Here is a 25231-nt window from a genome sequence, read left to right as displayed (position 1 = left end):
GACGAAAAGAGCAGGCGACTCTGTTTGACTCCCTTTGTTCTGTTTAAAGCGATATATACCCTACGCCTACACAGCACAAATGTTCTCAACTGTACCGATTTGTTCACAACAGGAACAAAAACGATGATCTGTTCTGCTAGCTTACGGACACCGTAAATTACTACTCTGGCGACAAATTACGAATTCTCGTCGTTGCAGATGGACAAAAAACGACACGACAAATATGTACCTCACTAATCCTGCTCAAAACCACGCAGAAAACACGCTTGAGATTCTCAACTTAAACGTCCTTTACCCCCTTTAACCTTGTGCTTTTTAAAACTTTTCTACATTTTGTTGTCACATGGTCACTAAATACAGCGAGGAGCATCCACGACAAGCGTCACAATTGTCAATAGCACGCAACTTCCACTACACTTGAAACAATGTCCACTGCCACTTAAATCTCCCTGATTAGCAGCGTTGCCAAGTTAGACCAAAGGCGTAGTAAAGAGAGCAACACCAGTCGATCGGTAATGAGCCCAGCAAGTAAAAAATTTAAAAATCAACAATGGCACTCGTGCAGTTGCGTCCTCGAGCGTGGAACGGGCAAAATTAGAAGACTGTGCGCGAGTGCCAGTTCAAGCGCACTCGTCGCTTTGGCCTTTTTCGCCCAGTTACGGGTTAACTAAGCGCGAAAGGACCAATGGCCCTTCAATACGCAAAGAAATAGCGCCGCCACACAGCGGAGTAAACATATCAAGTCCGGTAGCGAGAGCTCGATCATTTCACGACCGACAAAGCTAAAAGTTTCGCTTTCTAAGGCCGTGCGAAAGGCCACATTCCATCCTTTGTTTCAGGACTAGTTTAGTGTGTTGCAGTCTTCCGTACTATCTCTCCTTTGTGTTGTTGACAATCCGGAATGCGACTGTGTAACTATACTATTCGGATAAATGACGTAATATCGCCCGGCACGTAATAGAACCGGTAGTGTGCATTGTTCACTCGATACCAGCGGGAAATTTTGCCGAAATCTGAGTAACTTTCTTAGGACCTCTTATAAATATTTAATCAGATCAAACTAAATTATTATCGAATCCACTTTCTTCGATACTTCGTTGCATAAAGTTTTTTTGAGTGACTCACACCGTCAATCTCAATTACAATAGGACACCCCACTTCAGCACTATTACGTCAACAACACTTTCAAGATCTTATTTCGAGAGGGGCACTGTGCACAGAATCGATCAATTAAAACTGATTGTTTGGACTTTCCGACATAGATAGAAAGTGTGGCGTATCTTTTTTATCAGTGGGGATTTGGGATCTCACATTTACCATGTACGAATAACTGTTGTAGACTTTTGAAATAGTAGACCTATGTGAAAAGTGTCAACGGATTTTGACTAAGGTAACTTTCTTATGATCATTTCCGAATTAACTACTTCCAAATGTTACTCGTTAAATCACAATCTTTGGTGTCTTTAAACATTGATAATGCCTATACTACTTCTGCATAATATACGTCCTAAATAAACGGTGGATGGGTTCAGACTTTTCCAGTTTGTTAATTATATGCGGCTGTTGTCTCCATCCCTGATACTGAATATCTGGTGACTCGTGAATGCATAAAATACAACGGAAAGTTTTCAGATTTACTTTGTCCATACATTTATTCATAAGATTACATGTACTAATTTAGAAAAGTACTGCATATAAACGTTAACGGTCCGTCTAAGGCCAAGCTTTTGATCTGAAACATTTCACTTGAATCTAGTAGGCTATACAACGTTGTCCTCAAACCTAAACTGATTCTCAATTCCCACATCCACAATCACCGGAGGACTGCGCTCTTTTCAAGACAACAAATCATACATTAAGGAACTGGAACTTGTGTATCTGATAACCAACCTATTGTGATGTATACTCTATAAACGCTCGCACACTGATGAACCAAACCGCTGATAAACTACACAAAGCCCACTGCCTGGTATTTATCCAAAGCGGGAGTATTGTACCCTTTAGCGTGAAATTTGATAGTTTTTTGTAGGCACTCTTTAAACCCTTTTAAAGGCGGTATATAAAAACCAGACACAGAACGCGGGGCAAAATAGAGGAACGAGTCTGAAAAATAATTTTGTCAAGTTATATCAGATTTGGTGCAATCAACGTATCGTATGACAGTTTTCAAGCATTCTGAGGAATGTATTGTGGCTTTGTTTCCTATACATGAGAATCCCATCCACAGACAATCATACACACGATTAATGAAAAATCGTGGCACTACTTTATTGGACATGTATAACAGCAACAATCAACTACCACCTAAATACAAAAACAATCGGACAGTATGAATCAATTTTACAGCGAATTCGGTTGTAAAACTTTGCAAAGACTCATCTCAAATCGCAAAATGTTTTTGAAAATCACAGTATACTAGCAGCACCTGTACAAAAATTACAACAAAGTCTTTCGTATGAATGAAACTTTTAGGGTATGTAGAATTTGTTGTTTGAATAAAGGCCTTTCGGTTCGAGAGAAGAACAGTCTTTATGATATGCTGTAGCTGAAACACGGCGCCGTTACTCTCAGTAGAAAACGACTTTCTGGCGACATCTAGCGGCCCATTAAACAAACATCGAATTTTCGGCGTGTTTCCCCCAAGAGCAAGAACTCAATTTAAGATGGCTGTTTGTGTGACGGCAGCTCGTACAGTTTTTGCGTTGGTCGATTGGGTGCACGTTTGTTTTGTGCACCTTGGTTTGGTCCACGCCGTCTTCTGAATTCCTGGGTTACAATCTGATCTCCACCACCGACATGGTGTTTTGCAATCTGAAAGCGATGTTTTTTATATTGTGTAAAAAAATGTTGCATGAGAATTGTTTATGTACCTCGTGATTAGCAGGTGTCATGTCTTCAAAAGCAACTTCCTCGCAGTTTCCATATCCCAGATACTCAACCACAGCATAAGGAAGTTCCGCATGAACGTCGACAACAACAGCATCGTGATACTACAAAGTAATAGCGCTGTAGTTCACCTTGGATAAACTTTTACTGTTCCTGTTTCACATTTAGCGCAAAAGACAAAGGAAAAATGAAAGGCATACTCGTTTGATTTCAAACTGTAAAAAACTGTTTACGGGTCTACATCTTTCTGGATGCGTGTAAAGCGTATAATAAATTGTGATAAGCATGTTTTTTAAAGTATTATTTTTTACCTGGCCATCTTCCCAGTATTTAGCCTTGCAATGCGCTCCCTTTTTCCATCCCGATACTCGCGCATTTTCTTTCATTCTGTGGTTTGATTGACGATTTCCGTTGTTACGCGGCTGTTGGTACGATTGTTTTGCAGGTTGAGTTTCACTTGGCTTAATTTGTTTGGCAGTATCGGCAAGAGTTAACCCTCTTTTCTGTTCCGGGTGGGATCTTGGATATTTTTCCTGCCTACTTTCTGGATTATAGTTTCCACGTTCATAACGTTGGTGATTTTCCTGGTCCTCAGATGGGAATTTGTTCTACCAAGAAAATGTTAAAACACAATATGTTTCTAAGTCCTCTTTCTGAATAGTTCTAAACATTAAAAGCACAGACCAAAAACAAAATATCAAGAGGACTTACAGTGAATAAAAGCTTTGTACTGATGATAACTACAGCCATTGTTGAAACTTAGGCAATACAATAAGTTCACTATATACAAGTTCTGTCAAGTTTGTTCTTGATCTGTGCATTTATGCTCTTGTATTGCTCCAATAATAATTTAAAAAAGTTACAGATGTGGAGCAGAATATTAATCTCAACAGCCCATGTATAGATTAATGCCAACACGTGGCATTTGTGCTACATATTTTCTCAAACCTAAGTTCACTACAATGCCCGTACTAAAACGCACTTTCTGCGAATTCAATTTAAATACATTGGCAGGAGCAGTGTACCTGATATGGTTGATTTTTTCTAAACCGTGGTGGTACATCGCTTTGCCTTTCCCGCTGACTTCGGTGATAATTTCCTCCGGGCCCGGGGTCCCGTAATTGCTGTTCAGGTGGTAATCTGTCCTGCCCACGTCTTGAGATTTCATCCACATCGTCTCGCCAATCGACAGGTGGTTGGCCGTTGTCCATTCTGCTTCCACGGGCGTTTCTGTATGATTTGCCCCGTTTTTGTCCGGTTACATTCGCATTCAAGTCCGACTCGAAACGTGAAAAACGCTCTTCGTTTTCGCCCCTGTACCCGTTCGGTCTTCTATCATTGGAATCTCGATTACTGTGATATTTCTGACCGCGTCCTCGACCGCCTCTGCCTTCGCCCCGGAACGAGTTTCTAGGATTCAAAAAGCAACAAATGTGAATGCACGTTAAGGTCAAGGTATGATTTGAGTTTCAAACAAACTTGCGATTTCGCAACACATATACTCGTTTTGGGCATACATTTCTTTTACCTTTTATTCGTATTCGACGTGTCGTTAAAACGTGGGGCATCGCGAGACTTGTCAAATCGCCCCCCTTCCTTTCCCCTTCTCTCCCGGTTACCTTCATCTCGGGGATTTTTGTTTTGGCGACCCTTCTCCATGTCACTGCCCCCTCCTCTAGTCTCCACTAAACTCAATTCACGGACATATTCCATAATATATTCGTCTTGCAACTGTTCGTCGTCGTTATTGTTATCTCCATCGTTGCGCCGAATTGGCCCTCGATAATTCTGGCCTGAACTCGAAGCGCTCTCTGCATGAAAAGAAATTACTGTCTATTGTTTAACCAATAACCTATTGTATTGTTTCGGAATTAGCAAAACCTTACTTTTCTGCGCAGGCTGTTTGGCAAATTTGGTTTCCAGAAAGTCGAACAAGGTTGCATTGGAGGATTGTCTATGTTCCTCCCCTGCGTCGTCATCATTCCTACCTCGTCTGTTTCTACCACGACCACCTGTCAAACAAAACGTTTTGTTTCAAATCTTACCTAATTTGGGATAAATAACTAGAATAGTGGTTTTCCTATATATTGCCAGCTTATATATACTACATCATATTTAACGATGTATCACATATACCATTTACTATGTTTATAATGGATATATATTTGGCACCTACATTTCATCTTTTTCCTGGCCCTTTATAACATAATTGTTTCTGCAAGCATAATTTAATGGGTCCCCACACATATGCATATGCGATTTGGTAACAGTAAAAATAGGGCACAATCATTGTTAGATATTTACCAATTTACTATACACATCATTTGATCAACACATATGATTGTTTTTGCAAGCAAAAACGAATGGGTCCCCACACGCGCGTTTGTGCGGCCTTATGGTAAACTAACATCCTGGTTATTTTTAGATTATTACGGAAAAACTTAACCAACTTTAGCCTTAAACCAACTTTAAAAGTTTTGTCCGTATTCTTTTTGCATCATCATTGTCATATATATAATTACAAAAAACAGTAAATAAGAACAGGATAAATACTATCATTTTTTTCTCATGGTTTGACCTTGATATTGTCGTTCAAGGTCAGTTTTTAAACACAATTTTCCAAAACTAAAAATGTGCTTGATAACTTAATAAAACGACATAGCATAGCTGCGCAAAAACAGCTGATTTCTAATCACCAACACGACTGTCTAAAACGCCCGTCCAGACGTTAAGCTGAGCACTCCCGCTGCATTCACCCGCCTTAATCGTAAACAAGTGAATTACTACCTTGAGAGTTGAGACTTCTATCTGACTCACAGTGTACACATATTATGGGCTGTAAAAATAACTATTTGGGCGATTAAGGCAAATTTTTAAATACTAAACGAATAACCTACTGCAAAGAATTGTTTAACATTTCAACATATTAGGGCTTGTATTTCTGGCCTAAAACTTATTATTTTGGGGTTTAAGGGGTAAAAATGGGTGAATCCAATAAAAGGTTACAAAATTCTTTAGAATAGCTTACATTGCACCAACCAACAAAGCATGAAACCCTCAGATTATGTACTTTTTATTTTTTTCGTTTTGGGGGCCTGTGGGTGAACCGCTGGGTCATTTGGGGTCAAACTTCAGGAGAATTCGGAACAATAACTAACATCTGAACAAATTTAAATAAATTTAAAGCACTCTTTCTTGACCAAACGCATTTAACAAACCAGCGTTAGACAGAAACGAATATTTTGGGGTTTAAGGGATGAAAATGGGTAAATCTTTTTTTAAGGTACAAAATTCTTTGAAATACCATATATTGCACCAAACAACAAAGCATATAACTCCTAAATGAAGTACTTGTTTCAAAAATTTCACGTTTTGGGGGGGCTGTGGGTGAACCGAGGGATCAAACGGGGTCAAAATTCACATGGACCCTCTTTAGACCAATATCTACAATGTGTGTAAATTTGAAAAAGTTTGAACCATTCTTTATTGACCAAAACATGGGAACAAATCAGTGTTAGACGGGAAAAAAATATAGACAAAAACAATATGTGTCCCCTTCAGGGAAGGGGACCCATAATTAAAGCTATGTAAATGGCTATTAGGTATGCGGCAATTAGGTTCAAACATACGTTGGCGGTGTGGTTTAAACAAAGCAAAGAGAACCTTTACAATGAAGATGCATGACTGGAAAATTAAAAGAAGTGACAAACCACGTCTTCCCCGGTCCGCCCGGTCTCCTGACCTCGTTTCCCGCACGTTAGGTTTGTCATTTGACGTTACCAAGTGTTCCAAAGCACGTTCCAAACTGTTGTTAGAAGCGAGCAACGCTTTGGATGCAGGCTGACGTTCAAATCCCATTTGAACCAACTGATCACAGAGGTTTTCATCCAGAGAAGGGTTCTTATCACATTAAAATAAATATGTTAGACATGAAAAGGTTTCCCAAATACAAACTTGCCTTAGTTGTAAGTTTTATTACTAATTGTTATTTAACACCTAAACTTACCAAAGCTAGCTTATTCTGTGGAACAATCATGACAATAGTGATTTTTATACCTTGTGTGAAGTGGTGGCAACATCTCGATAAACCTCAGACTTTTCTGGTTGTCTTTGATGGTAGGACGTGTTTGTTGCTACATACAAAACACAAAAACTAGTTCTTTTCAGTGGATAAATATATAGTTATGTAACCTCTCAAAATAAAATAAAACAAACAATGGAATAAAAATTTTAGACAATTACGTATTGTGGTCTTGTTTATCCCAGTTGAAAAAACCTTTCCTGATGCATCAGTTTTGGATTTCTGAACTTCTGCAATAGCTGCTTGTCGTTGCTCATTAAATTCCTTTGCATCATCATTTGTCTGGTCGGACTTTTCCAGTGAGGGTGTGTTGCTTTTGTACTTGTAGGTTATTCTCTGGCAATAATTATCCTTTAAATTGATGACTCATGGAAAAGCACGTGTCAAACCATTGGCATGCACGGCCTATTATAAGTTGGATTCATCTATTTACCTTTCCAAAATTTACAAAAGGTGGAGGCGTGTCATCTGATTCACCAATGCTGCGAGTATACCCACTTGCTTCCTAACAAAACAATAATATATACAATAGTTGTAATCAATTTAGGTTATATGCATTTAACTTGATATTAAATCAAGTAAGTAAGATGTGATCTTCTACCTTAGCAGCAATCCATTTGTTGTACAAACTGTCAACGCGCCCTCCAAGTAAATCAGCATTTTGAGAGTTTAACAAAATTGTTCCATAACTAGTGGCCATCTTTCCTTTCAAACAGAGTTTGGAGCCTGGTGCTATTTCTAAACTGGAATTCATTGATTTTTTTTAAAGATTGTAGGTGCACAAACTAAGATTTGTTTGTTGAAATGTCTTACTTTAATGAGCTGATTTTCTCATTCTCAATAGCAATGCAAGTCCTATGGCCATCAGTAAGGTGTATATGCAACATTCGTGGGGCTCCAGTGGACTGCTCATTGGCTTTTGGAGCTGATATATTGCGCACTTTTACCACTTGTAACACACAAGGTCCTGTAAACTGAACAGAACCACTTTGAGCATAATTATTGGGTTGATTGAAAGAGACAAAACTGTTTTACCTCACTTCGCTTCTCCTTTGTAAATTCTTCAGTGAAAAACTTCTCACCAATGTCACCAAGATCTAACTAAAACCAACCCCAATTATTATTATTATGCCCACAAAGTGTGGTACATTTGAAAACACAATAACAAACATTACCACAAATAATTTCATACAGCAGTATTTGCAATTAAACAAAACAATTTAATACAGCCCTGGTTCGATCTAGCAAAACAAAACACACAAATAACATTTAGACTGAAACCTACATTTAGTGCAGCTTTTTCTATGTCCTGCCATTTAACTGGCTTGTTGTGGGTTGTTTTGATTTCTTCTTTGCAGATGTCAATCCCCTCTTGACTAAGATGCCTATAAATTATATGTCTAATAAACTGATATGTTAATTCATCTAAACTAAGAGTAACAAATTTTGAATATGGTGCAGTCTTAAACTACAAGCCTACTTATCCCAGGGTAAGCCTGCACTCAACAATGCTTAGATATCTGAAATCAGATTATTTGGTACTTTAACTGTATGCATTTTTGAAAACCACGAACAATTATTATACTTCTGCAGGGACTTGGGCTAGACCAGTGGTACCAGGCCGAGCACTTTTTTAGGTTAAATGCCTCAAAACATTTTTTCCATGTCTCCCGGGAAAGATACATAATTTAAGCGTTTTCATTGCTACATATTTGTTGTTGTTTTTTGAAGACCGGTCCGCGACAAAATTTCAGTTTCAAAAGCGGTAAAAAAGGTTGCCGACCCCTGGGCTAGACAATTGGGAGAGCAGCCTAATCAGATTTGTATACAAGGCTCAGTTTAAGAGGTTACCAAATATAACCGACAAGTTACCATTCCCAATTTCTCATTGACATCTACCTCAGCTCAGCGTACAGTTAAAACAACACATTAACATAATTAACATACCATCCATGCATCTCCAAATCCTTTTGAATATCAGCAGTCATAGCAATTTAACCACCGCAATTGTGTTTAAATTAAATCTGCATGAAAACATACAAAACCTCAACTATTTTTGCAACAAATGGTAATGGTTTTTAACTTTTTATTGATACGTTCAGCTTTTAGAAGACCCGCTGATTCCAGTTAGTATTTGTGTTCGTTTGATGTCAATGGTTGAAAATATTCTAATATAAAGCAGAGGTATAGTTTTCCATTTTAAAACACCTTGAACGAAAACGGGAACCTATTGTTGCCCGATGCCGCCGATAGCCGATACTCCGACACTTACCTTCCCAGCATCCGATTGTAGTATTTCTTCGGTAGAATATGGTATCATAAGTAATCTATGGTAGAACTACTAACACTGAGCTTCAGCTTTGGCCCGGGCTGAGAACTTCTGGTAGGTGGCGCAACAGAGCATAGGCGTTTATGCTGCTGACTCAGCAATTATTCTTACCATAAACCCAAACTGCTGTAACAGCACCATAAACGCCTATGCTCCGTTGCGCCACCTACCAGAAGTTCTCAGACCGGGATGAAGCTCAGTGTTAGTAGTTCGGTAGAGCTACTAACACCATACGTTTCGCCTGATCCAAAAGTGTTTAATTTTCAAAACGGTATAACTCAAAAAATGCTAACGGTTAGGGCTATTAGGGTTGGGGTAAGGAATTAACACTTAAAATTCAATAAAACTAACCCCAAAAATTAGTTACTAATGTAAAAGTTTTATGTAAATATTTCCCAACCCATTTATAGCCGCTAAATAAATAATTCAGCTCTTTACGCCACCTATCGAAAATTAAGCACTTTTGGATCAGGCGAAACGTATGGTGTTAGTAGCTCTACCTAGCAGAGGTGGGCGGATCGGGAAATTTGAGATCCGAAATCCGATCCTGAATTGTGATTTTCCGCTCCGATCCTGATCCAAAATTTTCGAGCAACAATAAGATCCGATCCGAAAAATATCCGAAAATTTTCTAATTTTATTAGAACTGTTTAGTTCAATACAAAAATTATCTAAATGTAACATCTAGCCTGAAACAACAAAGAAATATTAACATCTCACAACATAAAAGAAATATAACCTCCATTGAAGTATGCAACTTCTTAGTCATCAAATTTTCACCTTCTATAAGGGCGTATAACGCGTCCCTTACTCCCTTGTTGCACGTTACTGTTTACGGTAGGCCTACTATGTCATGTGATAACCAGATTTTACAACAACACAAAAACACAGGACACACTCATAACCTTATGAGTTTTAAGGGTGCACAACTGCACACGACACACAGCAAATATGTTCAATTCAAGTTTCTATTTATATTGCCGTCGACGGTTACTTGAATACTTGCCCCATACAATTTCAGCCTTCTTGACAAAAATGTAATCCTTCCTGATATTTTGTGCACTAGGCCTATATGCAGTATGCACTTAGTATGCAGGGGGGGAAGAATAATATTTTATACAACAAAAATTCACAAATATTATATTATTTTCCCTGAGTATGTTGTGCAAAAAACTGGATTGGATAATCCGGATCCTGATTCGGCAGCTGTAAAGTAGCATCCGGATCCGATCCGGTATCCGTCAAAAAACGAAGATTCTGCCGGATCACGATCCGGTATCCGGATCCATGCCCAACTCTGCTACCTAGTAGTTCTACCCTACCTATTTCTTCACTAACCACACAAACATCATATTTTTGCGCGAAAATAAAGAAGAATCCTACGTACGAGTTATGATCTGCCACAGTCGAAAAATCGACGCACCGCAAACAATAAAAAAAAACATTTTCTTTGCCGCAGTAAAGTAAGATTGTTGAAACTCTGTAGGCCAGTGGTTCTCAAACTTTTTTTGGTTGCGACGCCTCTAGAAAAGTTTTCTGGACTTGCGACGCACCAGCAAATAAAAGTTAATGAGGAAACTTATCAATAAACAGTTCATTTAAATCTATTAAACAGCACTTAGAGAACAATTTTAGCCTAACTGTTTTTCGACAAAGTTGTAAAACTGCACTCAACACTTTCAGTGCACCCTGCAATAACGTGCGGGCTTTTGGTAATTGTTTCAATTATTGCGCAGAATTGCATTGTCTTGTCTGCTGCAAGGCCTCAAAAGCATCAATAACGAATTACAATGAAAGTAATGTTTCAACTTACGCACAATATAAACTGATGCACAAAAATTTACTGCTGCAGCTCATGCACAATAATCACTTAAAACTTTAGCTAACAATTGTACGTTATAACTACCTCAAGCCTTTGCTAGAAAAGTCGCCTTTGTTACATTGTTATGAAGCAAGACTCCGTTCACATATTTAAGTTTAATGCCCGCGAAGCGTCGCCCCAGACACGCGCCTAACTTGCTGCTTGTACTGTTTGGTCTCGACGTAAATTAACGGACAGCCGCATTTTTGATCAAAAAAAAGGTAAATTTACGTCAATCCGCACTCTATACGCAAAAAGTATTTGGACGCAGATATACGTCAACCGCACTGAAACCTCATTTTTATGAGATAAACTGAGTTCAGCCACGAAACGGAAATATTCTGCGACGCCCTTGGAAATTGAAACGACGCACCAGGGCGTCGCGACGCACAGTTTGAGAACCACTGCTGTAGGCTATTAATATGCGTATTTGAAGCGTTGCAGTTGTCGTTTGTTTGTTTTACTCTCGGTTAGCGTAAGAAGGTGTAGATTGCTTGTATTCATCAATTCACAGTCGCCTGTTGGGTGGGTTTTTATGTGGTAGAATTAGCCCATTAGGATTGCTAGATTAGAGCAATTCTGCATTTTGTTTACTAGGTGGTTCCATTCCCTTTTCTGAATTCAGTTGAACATTGCAACGTCAAGTCAGTACGAAGTAATATCAGACAAATGCAGAGGTACATTACTAAACTTACAATTAAAATGTAACAAGCTAAAATGTATAAAAAGTATTTGGTCGTTTGACAGTAAGTCGTTTATTGAGACTGTTACTACAATAAGAAAAATATTTTTGTCTGTTATGTATAACGCCTTCAACAGGCCTGGTTTACTGTGATGGCTGAGACCAACTACCATGATCAATTAGAAACATACTTTTCTACGAATACACTGTTGCTGCCAGGCATAACGTATCAACAAAATTTTCAGCTCTTCCGGCAGTTTTTTATTCTACTGTGCCAACGTTTCGATGTCCCATACGAAACACCTTCATCAGGGTAATGACATACATTGCAAACACAAGTTATTATAAAGCGAAAAGGGCGGCGAAACACACACAAAAAAGGCGGTAGAAAAAACGCAATAAACGCAAAAAACGCACCAATGGTCGTGTGATAACACCTGGCTCAATGGTGCAAAAGCGACCGATAAGTTATCGGCATTAGAACGTCCGTTTTAACGTTCATCGTGTTGGTGTGAGAATGTATGTTCCACGACTCCAGGAAACCTCGCTTGTGAAAATCGGTTTCTCTCGCTAACACCTGGGCAGCAGAGAAGTTTATGGTGTGACCGAGGACAGTAGCATGTTGCGCTAATGCCGATTTTTTAGCATCTTTCTTGGCTACATCCCTTTCATGTTCTTTACGGCGCGTATTCAGAGATCTTCCCGTTTCGCCAATGTAAATCTCCTTGCACTGTTGACATGGGATCGCGTACACCACACCCCTGGCCGCGTTTGTATCAATGGGGTCTTTGGGGTGCGACAACATCTGACGTAGGGTGTTGACTGGTTTAATCCCTACCGAGATCCCAAAGTCGATTAACATGCGACGTATTATGTCTGTTAACCTAGGAATGTATGGCAAGGTAACAAAAGCACGCTCTTTGGACTGAACCTTTTTCCGAGCACCCGTGGTTTTTCGGTCACGGAGGATCCAGTTCGGGTAGCCATTTAACCACAGGGCCTGGTGCACCCTTCGTAATTCGGTTTGGAGCATTCCGGGTTCTGTGGTCAACCTTCGGGCCTGATCTGTTAGCGCTTTCACCACAGCTCTCTTGTGGTGCAGAGGATGGTGAGACGTGAAATGCAAGTAGCGCCTGGTGCTCGTTGGTTTGTGGTACACTTGCGTGGAAAGTCTCCCGTCTGTTGCCAGTAATACCTCCACATCCAGAAAAGGAAGCCGGTTGTTACGTTGCAATTCCATGGTAAATGCGATCCCTTGTTGCACGTTGTTTAAGTGATCTAGAAACGCTGTAACCTGGCTAATATTGATGATGCAGAACGTGTCATCCACATATCTTTGCCAGAATCGTGGTGGTGTGGTATCCGTTTGGAGAGCGCGTTCTTCCACCGACTCCATAACCATATTGGCAACCACCACCGACACTGGAGAGCCCATGGCCGTGCCATACACTTGTTTGTAAAACTGGCCTCTAAATGTGCAGTAAGTCTGCTGCAAACAAATCTCTAGTCCAAGATGAATGTCCTCGTATGACCACTTGGTTCTATATCCTTACGGCTGTAGTCCTCCAGCAGTCTTGACTTAGCGATTTCCAGTGCCAGGTCAATTGGTACGTTGGTAAACAACGAGACTACGTCAAACGAAACCAACGTTTCGTCTTCATCCAGTGGCCGTTGTGTTGTGACTGCTTTAACAAACTCCTCAGAATTCTTTAACGTGTATTCTGTGTTACCCACCAAGGGCGCCAATAGACGAGCCAGGTATTTCGCGAGGTTGTAAGTCGGGCTTCCAACAAAAGACACGATTGGCCGAAGGGGTACATCTGTTTTATGGACTTTTGGCAGTCCGTACAGCCGTGGGGCAGAACCATCGGTGCTGTGCAACTGATGAAACATTGCATCCGAAATGCATTTCCGTTCTTTATGCAAGATAGAAACAAACTTGTTGAGAACTTGCTCCGTTTTTCGGGTCGGGTCACGTGGCAATTTCCTGTAAGTATCAGAATCGCGCAAAAGCTTATAAATCTTGTCGTCATACTCCTTGCGGTCTAGAATAACAGTACTGTTACCCTTATCTGCCGGTAGAATGGTGATGTCTTCATTAGCTTTGAGACTTTTAATTGCACGCTGATCGGCTGCTGTAAGGTTGCAAGGAATGCTCTTGTGACTCTTCAGGCAGTTAACAAGCTTGCTCTGTATCAATGTCTTGACGTGCATCGGCAGCGAATAAATTCCCTTCTCCACACATGCTAACATACTCCCCTCAGGAACTGCTCTTGGTGCCGTTGCGAAGTTCGTTCCAAGTTGTAAAACCTTTAGTTCCACATCATTGGGCTGATAATGCGACAGGTTGATGACCCAATTCCTTTTTTCGGTTGCATTTACAGCTTCCTTCATCTTTGGCGCCATCGAATTGAGATGTCGTTCGTTGTTGTTTAATAGCTGACGCCGAAGGAACTCATCACCCGCAGTGACGTACCTCTCAAAACGACGCAAGTCATGATGCGAAAGAATAGCCGCCAATCTGAGAAATAGCTCTTCGGACTGTGCGGTTGATTCTTTGATTCGCTTGTGGGAAAGGCCTATACGCAGCCTAATAAACGCCATTCCACACTTCCACATTATCTTTTTACCTGCTGCCGAATTATGAGGCGATTTGAACCGAAGCGACCGAGGCAACACATTGTCCCTAAGGCACCTATGGTTGAAAAAAAAGGTGCATCTTGTGTCTCACAATCGTATGTCTTAAATCAACGTATTTCCGCAGTTGGGAAAGGACGTTGGGTCCGTACAGACCTTTGAATTCAATGAATACACTGTTGCTGCCAGGCATAACGTATCAACAAAATTTTCAGCTCTTCCGGCAGTTTTTTATTCTACTGTGCCAACGTTTCGATGTCCCATACGAAACACCTTCATCAGGGTAATGACATACATTGCAAACACAAGTTATTATAAAGCGAAAAGGGCGGCGAAACGACCATTGGTGCGTTTTTTGCGTTTATTGCGTTTTTTCTACCGCCTTTTTTGTGTGTGTTTCGCCGCCCTTTTCGCTTTATAATAACTTGTGTTTGCAATGTATGTCATTACCCTGATGAAGGTGTTTCGTATGGGACATCGAAACGTTGGCACAGTAGAATAAAAAACTGCCGGAAGAGCTGAAAATTTTGTTGATACTTTTCTACATATGTGCAATTTATATGTTCTACATCTTACATAATGCGTACCACACATAGTCACATACAATACAACACCATTTGCTTACAAATATGGAATACATATTCGTAACATAAATTTAATTCGGTCCCCACATTTATCCCGCATTAGACAACACAAATGTTTCTGCAAGCAAAAACGAATGGTCCTCAAACACGTGTGCACGCAAATTGGCAACAACCTTTTCAGGTTTCGAAAAACATTTTGATCAAAAGTAAGGAATGAAATGAAACTATAAGAGCAGCTTTCCTACATATTGCTAATTTACATGTTATTTATACTACCTATTGACTTACTATGTACACTATTTGACCTACTTATAATATGATGTTTTTTGCAAGCAAACACAAATGGGTCCCCCCACACGTATATATGCTAATTCGGTGTAAAAATGTCGCGATTATTTTTAGATTATTGAGGATAAATTAGTAGAAAGCGTCCACCCAAGCTTTAAAAGGTTTTGTCCATATACTTTTTACATCTTTGTGTTGTTATATATTTAGTAAAAAGAACGGTAAAAAATGTTTAGCTTTGACCTTATTGTTATCCGAGGTCAGTGTGAAAACAGTTAAAACTTGTCGTAGAAAACCAAACTGTATAACAGACAATGGCGAATTAAGAAGTCACTATACAATACATCAACAGTATAACAAATTGTTCTTCACTGAACTTCGTATCGCAAAACGAATACCCTCTCGCCGTGCACTAACCGAACGACCGTTTAATGACCTTGTGACACGGTTTTCGGTAGCACGCAGTTAATGTTTAACAACAACGCTTTACCTATTTTATACATAACCCAAGGAGGCTACTGTTTCTCGGGTTAATTTGTCAGAAATAAAGAAGCTAAATTGTGAACTAGATGTGTTTTGTTATAGCTACAAGTTGACCTATAGGTGCGGCGGGGTTTCGCTGATAAACTATAGTTTATCTTCTGATCTACATGCTCATCAACAATAGTTAAATGAGTTAAACGTTTCATGCGACTTGTGAAATTAATCTTTCACGTTTTTGCGGGAATACTATTGTAGTAAGTTGACATTCAACGGTTTATTCAAGGCCAAATCTGGCCAGTGGGTCGAAATTCGTTGACTTCTGGCTTGCATATTTTTCCTCTGCAAACGTTAACCCCTTTGTTATAATTCAACCCTTTAGTGCAGGGGTGGGGAACCTGCGGCCTAAAGGCCGCATGCGGCCTTTTAGGGCACTACGTGCGGCCCTCGACGTCAGAATAAATATTACGATGTTGATATTACAAACTGCACCAGGCGCTGAAAAATATACAGAAACGTATTTTTTGACATTAATTCCACATTACTATTTGATTAGTTCTATAGGGCTGCGGCCAAATGGTCCCGTTGTGGTGCACGAAGCGATTTCCGTAGGTTCTACAATCTTACTTGTCTTGCAATAGAACAATTGTTGGCGCATAATCGAATGTCTTAAACACGTCTGTGATGTCACAAGCTGGCCTTAGATCATCGATATTTGCAAACAAGCCAGAGGAATTGTATTCAGCTTGGACCGCAAGTCCTACAACTCTACGAGGGAATAGCAAACGACCATTCTGTAAGTCAAAAAGATTGAACACCACTGTCCTTGGCTTGGGAAATAGTCTATGCGGCCTAAACGAGTGTCAACAAACCGTTTGGTGGCCTTTATAAACAAAAAGGTTCCCCACCCCTGCTTTAGTGCAGGGCTACTCAAACTTTCTTGCTTTGCGACCCCATTTTAAAACAGAAATTCCTACGCGACCCCTTGATTGGAATAGCCCAGGGGTGCACAACCTTTTCGCTATGACAGCCGCATCACATATCTTTATTTCACAAACGGCCGCCAATTGCCTGCTTGCTTAGGTTTAAAAATTACTGATGTAAAGAAATACTTATATTATATATGTATATATATACCAGCGGTTCCCAACCAGGGGCCACGAGCTGTGTTCCGGGGGGCCATGGGCGTAGATTCACAAGTAACACCCATTAAAAGTCATTTTCACTTTAACTTTATTCCCGAATTTAATCGACTATTTCACATACTATTTGTTTACAGTGAGGTTTATCACACTCATTTACTCTATTAGACCTGTTTAAGGCCAAAATTAATACCGCATTCCAACACGAGATTGCTATCTACATTTTAAGGGGGCCACAGGTCCTACATGGTAACTTGAAGGGGGCCACGAGGCCAAAAAGATACTTTAAGGGGGCCATGGTCCACGAAAGGTTGGGAACCACTGATATATACCATCTAATGGCGCCTTAAAAAAACTTGACACACAGATTGACAGTCTGATCTTTTATGACGTCATAATCTATATTCTAACGTTTGTGGTATCTGCTTTTTCGCATTGTTTGCACACAATAGACATAAATCAATCTGGCGCATATGGCTACTAGACTGGTAATACTCTTTTAAGTTCCACGAAATGTGTTTAGAGCAGTTTGAAAATCAAAATAATTTGAGTTTTTATTTACGTCACTGTCGCCAGTGCATAAGTCAAACTTCGATACTATGCCACCATTTGGGACCGAAGGAAAGTGACGTAGTACCGAGGGTGGCATAATACCGAGGGTTGGTTGTAAAAATAGCCTTGTGACGTGACAATGTACTGTAATGCCACGTTGTGTTGTACGATTGTAATTTATTACAGTATATACAGTATAAGGTACAGTATGCAGTATAGTTTATTACAAAAAACGGCTAGATCGTGCATAGAACAAACAAGATCTGTTAGTTTTGTTGTGACACAAGCACGGAACGGCGTTTACATAACTCTCTGCAAAGCCGTAAAACCTCTTAGCATGACCACGTTTATTTACTCAACGATTTGTTTTTCATTTTTTCTCTGTTTTATCATGAGCTCAAACCGAAAATTGTCAGAAGGATCAATTTTTAATCCGGAACCAGACCGTTAATACAGTGATACTGTACACTCATGCAAGGGCGTCCGCAGGTTTTCGGTTAGGGGGGGTCAAGGTGGGTTCACTCTGCCCTTTCGGCCAGATGCAAATTTTTTTTGAAAATTTGACCATTACACCATCCAGACAATTTATCATTTTTATCAGTGTTTCCATTTCTACGGATTTTTAATCAAAATTGGCCAGAGCACAAATTATCTATTATCGTGCTCAAGTGAACCTTGCGTAAGGTGTAATATATACATTTGGGTTAATAATGCACTTTGTTTTGTCATAATTCATAACTGTGTGGTTTACGCAGCGACCGACTGCTAGTAGCTAGTAGTTCCAAGAAGCAGTGCTGGATTAACCTATAAACAATATAAGCACGCGCTTAGGGCATCAAGTAAAGGAGGGGCACCACAGAAATGGTTTCTAGGTAAATTATTGAATCTAACAAAAAACTACAACTATATTCAAAATGTAATGAAATGAATAAGTTCTGTTTATAAAGCGAGAAAATCAAATAAAATAACTGACAAAAGGGATTGATTGCGTGCTATATGACGTAACAACGTTGCGTTGTTCTGTTTGTTAAAACCTGAAACAGTCAAGACTCACGATCGACTGGTCGATCACGGACTGATATCAAGTCGACCGCGAGGGATTCAGAAAATTATTTACAATACTTGTTTTGTAATGCGTTCTTAGGGAATGTTGCCCTACATAGATGACTTTATTGTGAAAGTTATTCATTAGGATTTGTTGATATAGTCACACCACAAATACTCAGTCGACGCTTTACGTCGCAAAAGTCACAAAAGTAATAGTTACAATAGCAATGGTTACTTTGTGCTGGTACTTTTTTATTATCAAGATTAGCGTCGGATGAATTATAAAAAATTAAGTTCAATGCAGTGTAAAAAGTCACACCCAAACCACGATAAAAAACATAAAACAGGGCTCGGAAAATGCTAGTTTTCCTTTGGTAATACACACATAGTCTTGCATTATCTTGTTAGTTTGTATTGGAATGGTAGATCCCGGAGTTGGACTACCTCAAACGTCGATCTTGAGTCAAAAAAGATTGGGCACCCCTGGTCAAGACAGTAAGGCAGTGCTTAGTTAATAGCATGCTGTTTGAAAACATATTCTCGTATGTGGCAAATGTAACTTAAACACGACGCTAATACTAGTATGTTTTACAATTGGGCAACAGTGCTGAGACTGGGGAAGGCAGCAGCAAAATTAGGCGTTTTTAATTGAGTTTTGAAGTATTTCTGGCATTCTGAAACAAATCTGCCAGTTTAATATCAAAGCTAAGCTTATAGTCCATTGTATATTATGTTAAAATCGAAATCTCGATGAAGAATTTTCTTTTTACGTTTATATTTCGAATTAAAAATGGTGTAAGGGGCACCAAATTGTTTTAGTGCTTAGGGCCTCTAATGGTGTTAATCCGGCCCTGCCAAGAAGAGATAGTAAAGGAAGGTAAGAACAGAGAAAAAGAAGCATTTCAATTACGCGATGGTATTTGGGAGTCTATAATCTTTAAAACCATACACAGAAAAAGTTATGAGTTGTGATTATATCAACAGCAAATTTGAAAATTAGCGATTGTTCAAATAGCTTAGTTTCAATCTGCCAAGGACTGGTAGAAGTGTGGCAAGCTGTAAATGCAGTTTACCAGTATAGCCTATATGTGATGATTTGAGATTTGCAGTTAGCCAAAAAAGATTTGAGCATTCTGCACTAATCCCCAAAATCAATTATTCTGATATCTACGAACCACAAATCACCATATAACTGCATTTGTCAAAAAACTAAAGAAATTGAACAGCAAGCGTATAATAGAAATTGAAAAGCAAGCGTAATGTGTATGATTATGTGGATATCGATGTATCCACAGAATAAAAAGTTTCTCGGTTTAGAACTGTCTCGTTCTTTCGTGGGTATCAACAAAAAAGAAAGTTGCCTGTTCACCCCTATTGGTAACGAAAATAGTTTTATTTTTGGCAAATGTTTAAAATTACTTTTTCATTACTTTACGCATTTTCATTTTTCATCCAACAATTTTCCAGGGGGGGTCAGCTGACCCCATTTGCCCCTATGTGCGGACGCCCTTGCTCTCATGTGTCATAGTATCAAGGGCAAGGGGTGGCCAAGTAAATATATTTTCTATTGAATTTAGTTGGTGACGATCAAAAGTGGTATAGTAGCGAGGGTGGCATAGTATCGAAGTTTGACTGTATTCTAATAAACATGACCACGGCCGCACAAACTCGTCTCTGGCACCAATGAATGTACGCACATACACCATTTATTGTGACTGACATAATAACGCATAATGTTTCAGAAGCCCTGCTTTAGTGCATAGGTGCACAACCTTTTTGCTATGACGGCGGCACCACAGATCTTTATTTTACCAACGGCCGCCAATTGCCTGCCTGCTTGTTTTTTAAAATTACTGAGGTAAAGAAACACTTTTAAGGAGTTGGTACAACAGCAAACTCATTCCTTTCATACGATGGCGTTTCTCTTTGCTCTCAGTTGTGGATGATTTCAATATTGGTTTGATACAACGTATGACACACTTCATAGCATTGGTTTGTTAGTCACTGTTTGCAGCTATGAGCAGGAGCTTGATAGAAGTCAAATGAGTTTATTGAACTTACAACATCGAGCTGAAAATATTGAACTTACAACACCCAGTTCGAAATAATGTGGTTTATTTCTTCCAGTAGCCTACTATCTGATGCTAAGTTTATTCAACATCCATTTGACAGACGGCACACTATTTTGAAACCACACCATCAAAGTTTGTTGCTTGCGTTTGCCTGAAATGTTGGTGCAGTATATGCTCCGTATTCGTTGCAGACTATTTTTTGCAATCAAGATTTAATAGTTTATAACTGTGAACTGTTTTTGTTGTGGTAGTCGGCTGGTCTTGGTTAGTAAGCCACTGCACCACGTCAAGGTGCCAGCCTTTGCAGTGGGTCTCTTTTTGATAAACCAGAAGAGACCCCTGCACAGGTAGACTATCACTGTGCAAGGAAAAGAAACTGGAATCTATTCATACAACAAGATTGCGCCAAACAGGGGCAGATGGAACACCACAAACATTAACGTTTTGAGCAAAAACGATAGCTAATTTACATGCATGAAGGTAGAGGAAAAAACGAAACAAACTCAAACAACGTTCGCCCATTAGTACAAGTCCGTCTCCGAAGCATTCGACTTTCGTTTCGATTGTGTTGCTTCTGTTCTACATGACGTGTGCAATGCAAACGAAAATAGAAACGTAGTTAAGACAAGCATAAACATTTTCTATGATTGTCAAGAAAATGGATATTTAATGAAAACACCGTCGCACTTAAATAAGCGAGTATCTACGGCTATGATGCTTCAAATTACACCATACACAATTTAGTTTGGTTGCTTTGAAGTTAAACATTAGAAGTCAAAAGATTATTTAATCAAGGATGGACAATGCAAATAAACATGAAAAACACCTAACAACAGGTTGAGCAAACAGTAACTGATTAACAATTCTTCATGCTGCAAAATATTACATTTCAACCTTAATAGTAAGCCAATGGTACACAGCCAAGTTTTGAATTGAATTGTAAAAAATGCTGTCAATCACTAAAAACCCAACATGACACCAGGTAACAACATCACTAGAACAAAGTGCGTGAATTAAATGATTGTATACGTTTTAAATTTGCTTTTAAAACTAGATTAATTTTGCCTTCATGCAAATAAAAGCATTATTGTAAAAAAGTCAATGATTGTTGTGAGTTATATCTACTAAATGTGATGGCAATAAACATCTAAATACAAGGCACCAATATATTTGTTAAATCACTTTCAGCGTGAAAATAATAATAAAGACATTCCAACAGAACCATTTGTTTAACACATTGACCATAAATGCTAGTGAAATTGTGTGCAGACTGCAGATTAACTAATCCATATAACCACAGAAAATGATAATCAGGTTTTGGATTAAGTACATGGTTTTTATGCAAAGTAAAGCATTTGGAAATTTACCAACATGCAAAGGTACTATGTCAAAAACACAGCATTCATAAGATTTTATATTAAAGCATCGTAGCAGGTTAGATCTACAAAAACAATGTTTTTCTAAAATATTTCAAACATAGGTTTCCAAGCGTTTATGAAAGTTTTTGTCAATCAAAATTTCTACATCCAACGAATAACAAAACAAGCAAACAAGTGGAATTGCAATAATCATTAAGAAACTGTTTCACGAACAACAAACATGATTGTGATTTTTGTCGAGGGCAAATTTTTAGAAAATGATTTCACTGTTGAGTTTATGACATTACAAACCATGACAAGTCTATTTCTAAATCACAATTATTGCCTCCACTAAAAAAATATCATTGCCATGTTTCATGAGAAGAAAAGCACCAAAACTAACATTTTCCAATTTCACTGATTACTTTTAATCACAAATTGAGTTTAAAGCATTCATTGTTACAGAGTATATGCCCCCACAAACAATGAAAGTTGATGACTGAAACACAGCAACCTACCAAAAAACCTTCAAACAGTAATTAGACAACAGAATATTCAACATTACACAGCTTCACCAAAAAAATTTAATGGCAAACAATAAAAACACCCGGCAAACACGTTCTCAAAGTAAGTACATATACAAACATTAACATGCTTTGAATTACTGAAAGTATGAAATCAAACCTTCAGATTGGCAAACTTCCTAATGTAATGTTTTCCGACAGCCTTGCAATGAGTTTAGATAATGCATATCTGCAAAATATGTTGGGATATCCTACATCTAGTTACTTAACATTACAATTTATATGGATTTGAGTGAGTAGTTGTCGCGTTTTATTTCATCATCTTAAGCGTATTTATGACCAGCAGTGTGTAGGACTTGCAATCAAAACTTAACAAAGTAACAACAATCCAGGTAGGTTGAAAATATTTATCTTGGCTCAATTTTTCATCCACCTTTACCAAATTAAATCACAGATACATAGTCATGTAATTTTCTTTGAGGGTGTTTAGTGGAATCACTTGCAGTTGTCTGTATTATACCTGAAATACATGGTTAATGCCCTACCTAGCACAATTAAGAGAATATATAGCATACCTTATTTACTATATTTTAACACCAAAGTGCATTAAAAACAGGATTTGAAAAAAATAAGTATACCCAAAATACATACAATGTGCAAGATCAAACCTCAATGTTTTGAATAATAAATATGTTAAGGCGCACGGATTCCATTTTAAGGCCAGATTGAATGGAAAAAATAGATAAAGGGACTCTATGCTTCGGTAGTAACTTGGCATGTCCTTATTGCTGAGACAATATCTTTGCCAATGGGAAGAGTTTAATCCTGAAACACAGTTAATGTTCCTACCTAAATATTTCATTTAACGCTTTTTACCAGTGGTTAATCTTTGAAGTGGCTTTCTTGATAAAACGCTGTAGCACAACTCTCATGCAACCTGTAAACAAGATGGCGAGCAAATATTTCCTACAAACCGGCTAATTCCAAAACACCAGAAAAAAAAACCTGACGGGCAAACCTCGATATGAAACGTTTTCACACATCAGCGGTCAGGCTTTGGGAAATGCCAGTAAAATATTTCTGACATCCTACATCTAGCGCAGTATATTTACATAACAACTGGAAATTTTCTAGCGTTATTACGGGGTGATACAAGTGTACTTAGCGCTGTGGTGGAGGTGCACACTTCGTCAATTCCGTGTTTACAATCGAAGTTTGTTGGGGATAAAGAGATCAGTTTCATCGTAAAGAAAACAGGCCCTGCAACAACAACCACCTTCCCTACACACAGTTACAAAACACTTTTAAGATTTGACTCCCTGGAACCGATAACAATCTGGAGTGAAGCATATTTCTCAGGCGCATTGCTCTTGTTTGGGGGAATGTTTATTCAGTCAGTGGAAAAAAAGTTAATGCAGAGAACTGTATCATGCCTGTAACATATGGTTATTGCCCACAGAAACTATTTTATGCTAGAACAAAAAAAAATACAGCCACATGTTAAACAAAGATTGGTAACAATTGAAACCGATTGGTGGGTCTTAATGCAGAATCAATGTCTTGATCACAATCATGGCTCACATGAGTATTAATTGCTGCAAAGCACCAGCCCTCGCAAACCGGAATAGTTGATGTCTGAAACACAATTATTGGCCCTACCAAAACATTTTCACACCAGTCATTATAGTTTCACACTTTCTCAGACATTTTATACATCACACAAAAATGAGTGCAAGAAGCATTGTTCAAACTATTCACATTCGTCAATTCTATTAGCTTACAACCATAACCATAAAAAGTATGAAAACAAACCTTTAGATTGGCAAACTTCCTAATGTAATGTTTTCCGACAGTCATGTGATAAGTCTGGATAATGCATATCTGCAAAATATGTTGGGATATCCTACATCTAGTTACTTAACATTACAATTTATATGGATGTGAGTGGGTAGTTGTTGTATTTTATCTGATTATCTCAGGCACATTTTTGATTAGCAGTGTGCAGGACTCGCAATTGTAAAAACACATCACATCCAACAGATTGAAAATTAGTTCTGAAAGAAAAGTTACTAACCAACCAAAACCAAAGTTAACAAAGTAACAACAATGCAGTCAGGTTGAAAACAGTTATCTTGATTCAATTTTTCATCCACCTTCACCAAATTAAATCGCAGATACGGAGTCATGTAATTTTCTTTAGCGACGTTTAGTGGAATCACTTGTAGTTGTCTGTGTTATACCTGTAATACATGGTTACTGCCCTACCTAGCACAATTAGGGGAACAAACAGTAAACCTTATTTCATTTTAACGCCGATGTGCATTAAAAACAAGATTTGGAAAAAATCTGTATAGCCAAAATACATACAATGTGCAAAAGTGCAAGATCAAACCACAATGTTCTCAGTGATGTGTATGTAAAGGCGCAATCATTCGATTTTATGCCAGGCGTTTGGAGGTCAACCGTTCAATCCAAAAAACGAACACAACTAATGAAATGTAGCAGGTGGAGAAGACATTGGTCATTTCATACCATTTGGTTTTGAAGGCAAAAAAGTATGGTGGCGGGATTCCTTATCGCGGAGACAACATCTTTGCCAACACGGAGAGTTTAACCTGAAACACAGTTAATATTCCTACCTAAATATTTCATCTAACGCTTTTTACCAGTGATTACTCTTTGAAGTGGCTTTCTTGATAAATGCCATAGCA

At 38.7% G+C, this 25231-nt stretch overlaps 2 protein-coding genes across 5 annotated transcripts in view; both read right to left on the bottom strand.

Moving 5' to 3' along the window:
- Positions 1-2247: 2247 nt before the first annotated feature.
- Positions 2248-9924, bottom strand: LOC145238318 (uncharacterized). 4 transcript variants are annotated; one of them, XM_080101451.1, is made up of 17 exons: positions 9797-9924; positions 9240-9265; positions 8915-8991; positions 8253-8352; positions 8003-8068; positions 7781-7941; positions 7569-7710; positions 7401-7472; positions 7129-7303; positions 6943-7019; positions 6597-6786; positions 4773-4898; positions 4415-4697; positions 3912-4296; positions 3198-3494; positions 2871-2990; positions 2248-2811 (listed from the first exon to the last, which is right to left on the bottom strand). In XM_080101451.1, the coding sequence occupies exons 3-17, from the start codon at positions 8953-8955 to the stop codon at positions 2659-2661; spliced, it is 2388 nt and encodes a 795-aa protein (XP_079957577.1). In that variant the 5' UTR covers positions 8956-8991; positions 9240-9265; positions 9797-9924; the 3' UTR covers positions 2248-2658. The 4 variants fall into 4 exon arrangements, with proteins under 4 accessions (XP_079957577.1, XP_079957576.1, XP_079957579.1 ...); XM_080101450.1 differs by having other exon boundaries at positions 9240-9924; XM_080101453.1 differs by lacking the exon at positions 8915-8991.
- Positions 9925-9985: 61 nt separating this feature from the next.
- The window catches only part of LOC145238321 (uncharacterized), a 30891-nt gene continuing 15645 nt past the window's right edge, over positions 9986-25231 (bottom strand). The window contains exon 3 of the mRNA XM_080101457.1: positions 9986-25231. This exon is cut by the window's right edge and continues 14746 nt beyond it. Within this exon, the coding sequence (XP_079957583.1) occupies positions 13343-14458 (1116 nt within the window). The 5' untranslated portion in view covers positions 14459-25231 and the 3' untranslated portion in view covers positions 9986-13342.

Source organism: Phallusia mammillata, chromosome 7 (assembly GCF_965637545.1).
Source record: "Phallusia mammillata chromosome 7, kaPhaMamm4.hap1.1, whole genome shotgun sequence".
In the NCBI taxonomy this organism is placed as follows: domain Eukaryota; kingdom Metazoa; phylum Chordata; class Ascidiacea; order Phlebobranchia; family Ascidiidae; genus Phallusia; species Phallusia mammillata.
This window is presented reverse-complemented; position numbering and strand designations above follow the sequence as displayed.

Bases quoted from the DNA above. Each gene is read 5' to 3' on its own strand.
- LOC145238318 (XM_080101450.1), bottom strand. From the start codon at position 8,955: ATGACTGCTGATATTCAAAAGGATTTGGAGATGCATGGATG. The intron at 8,069-8,252 runs GTAGGTTTCAGT...GGTTGGTTTTAG, and splicing joins TAGAAAAAGCTGCACTAAAT to TTAGATCTTGGTGACATTGG. The intron at 3,495-3,911 runs GTACACTGCTCC...TTTTCTTGGTAG, and splicing joins GAAAAAATCAACCATATCAG to AACAAATTCCCATCTGAGGA.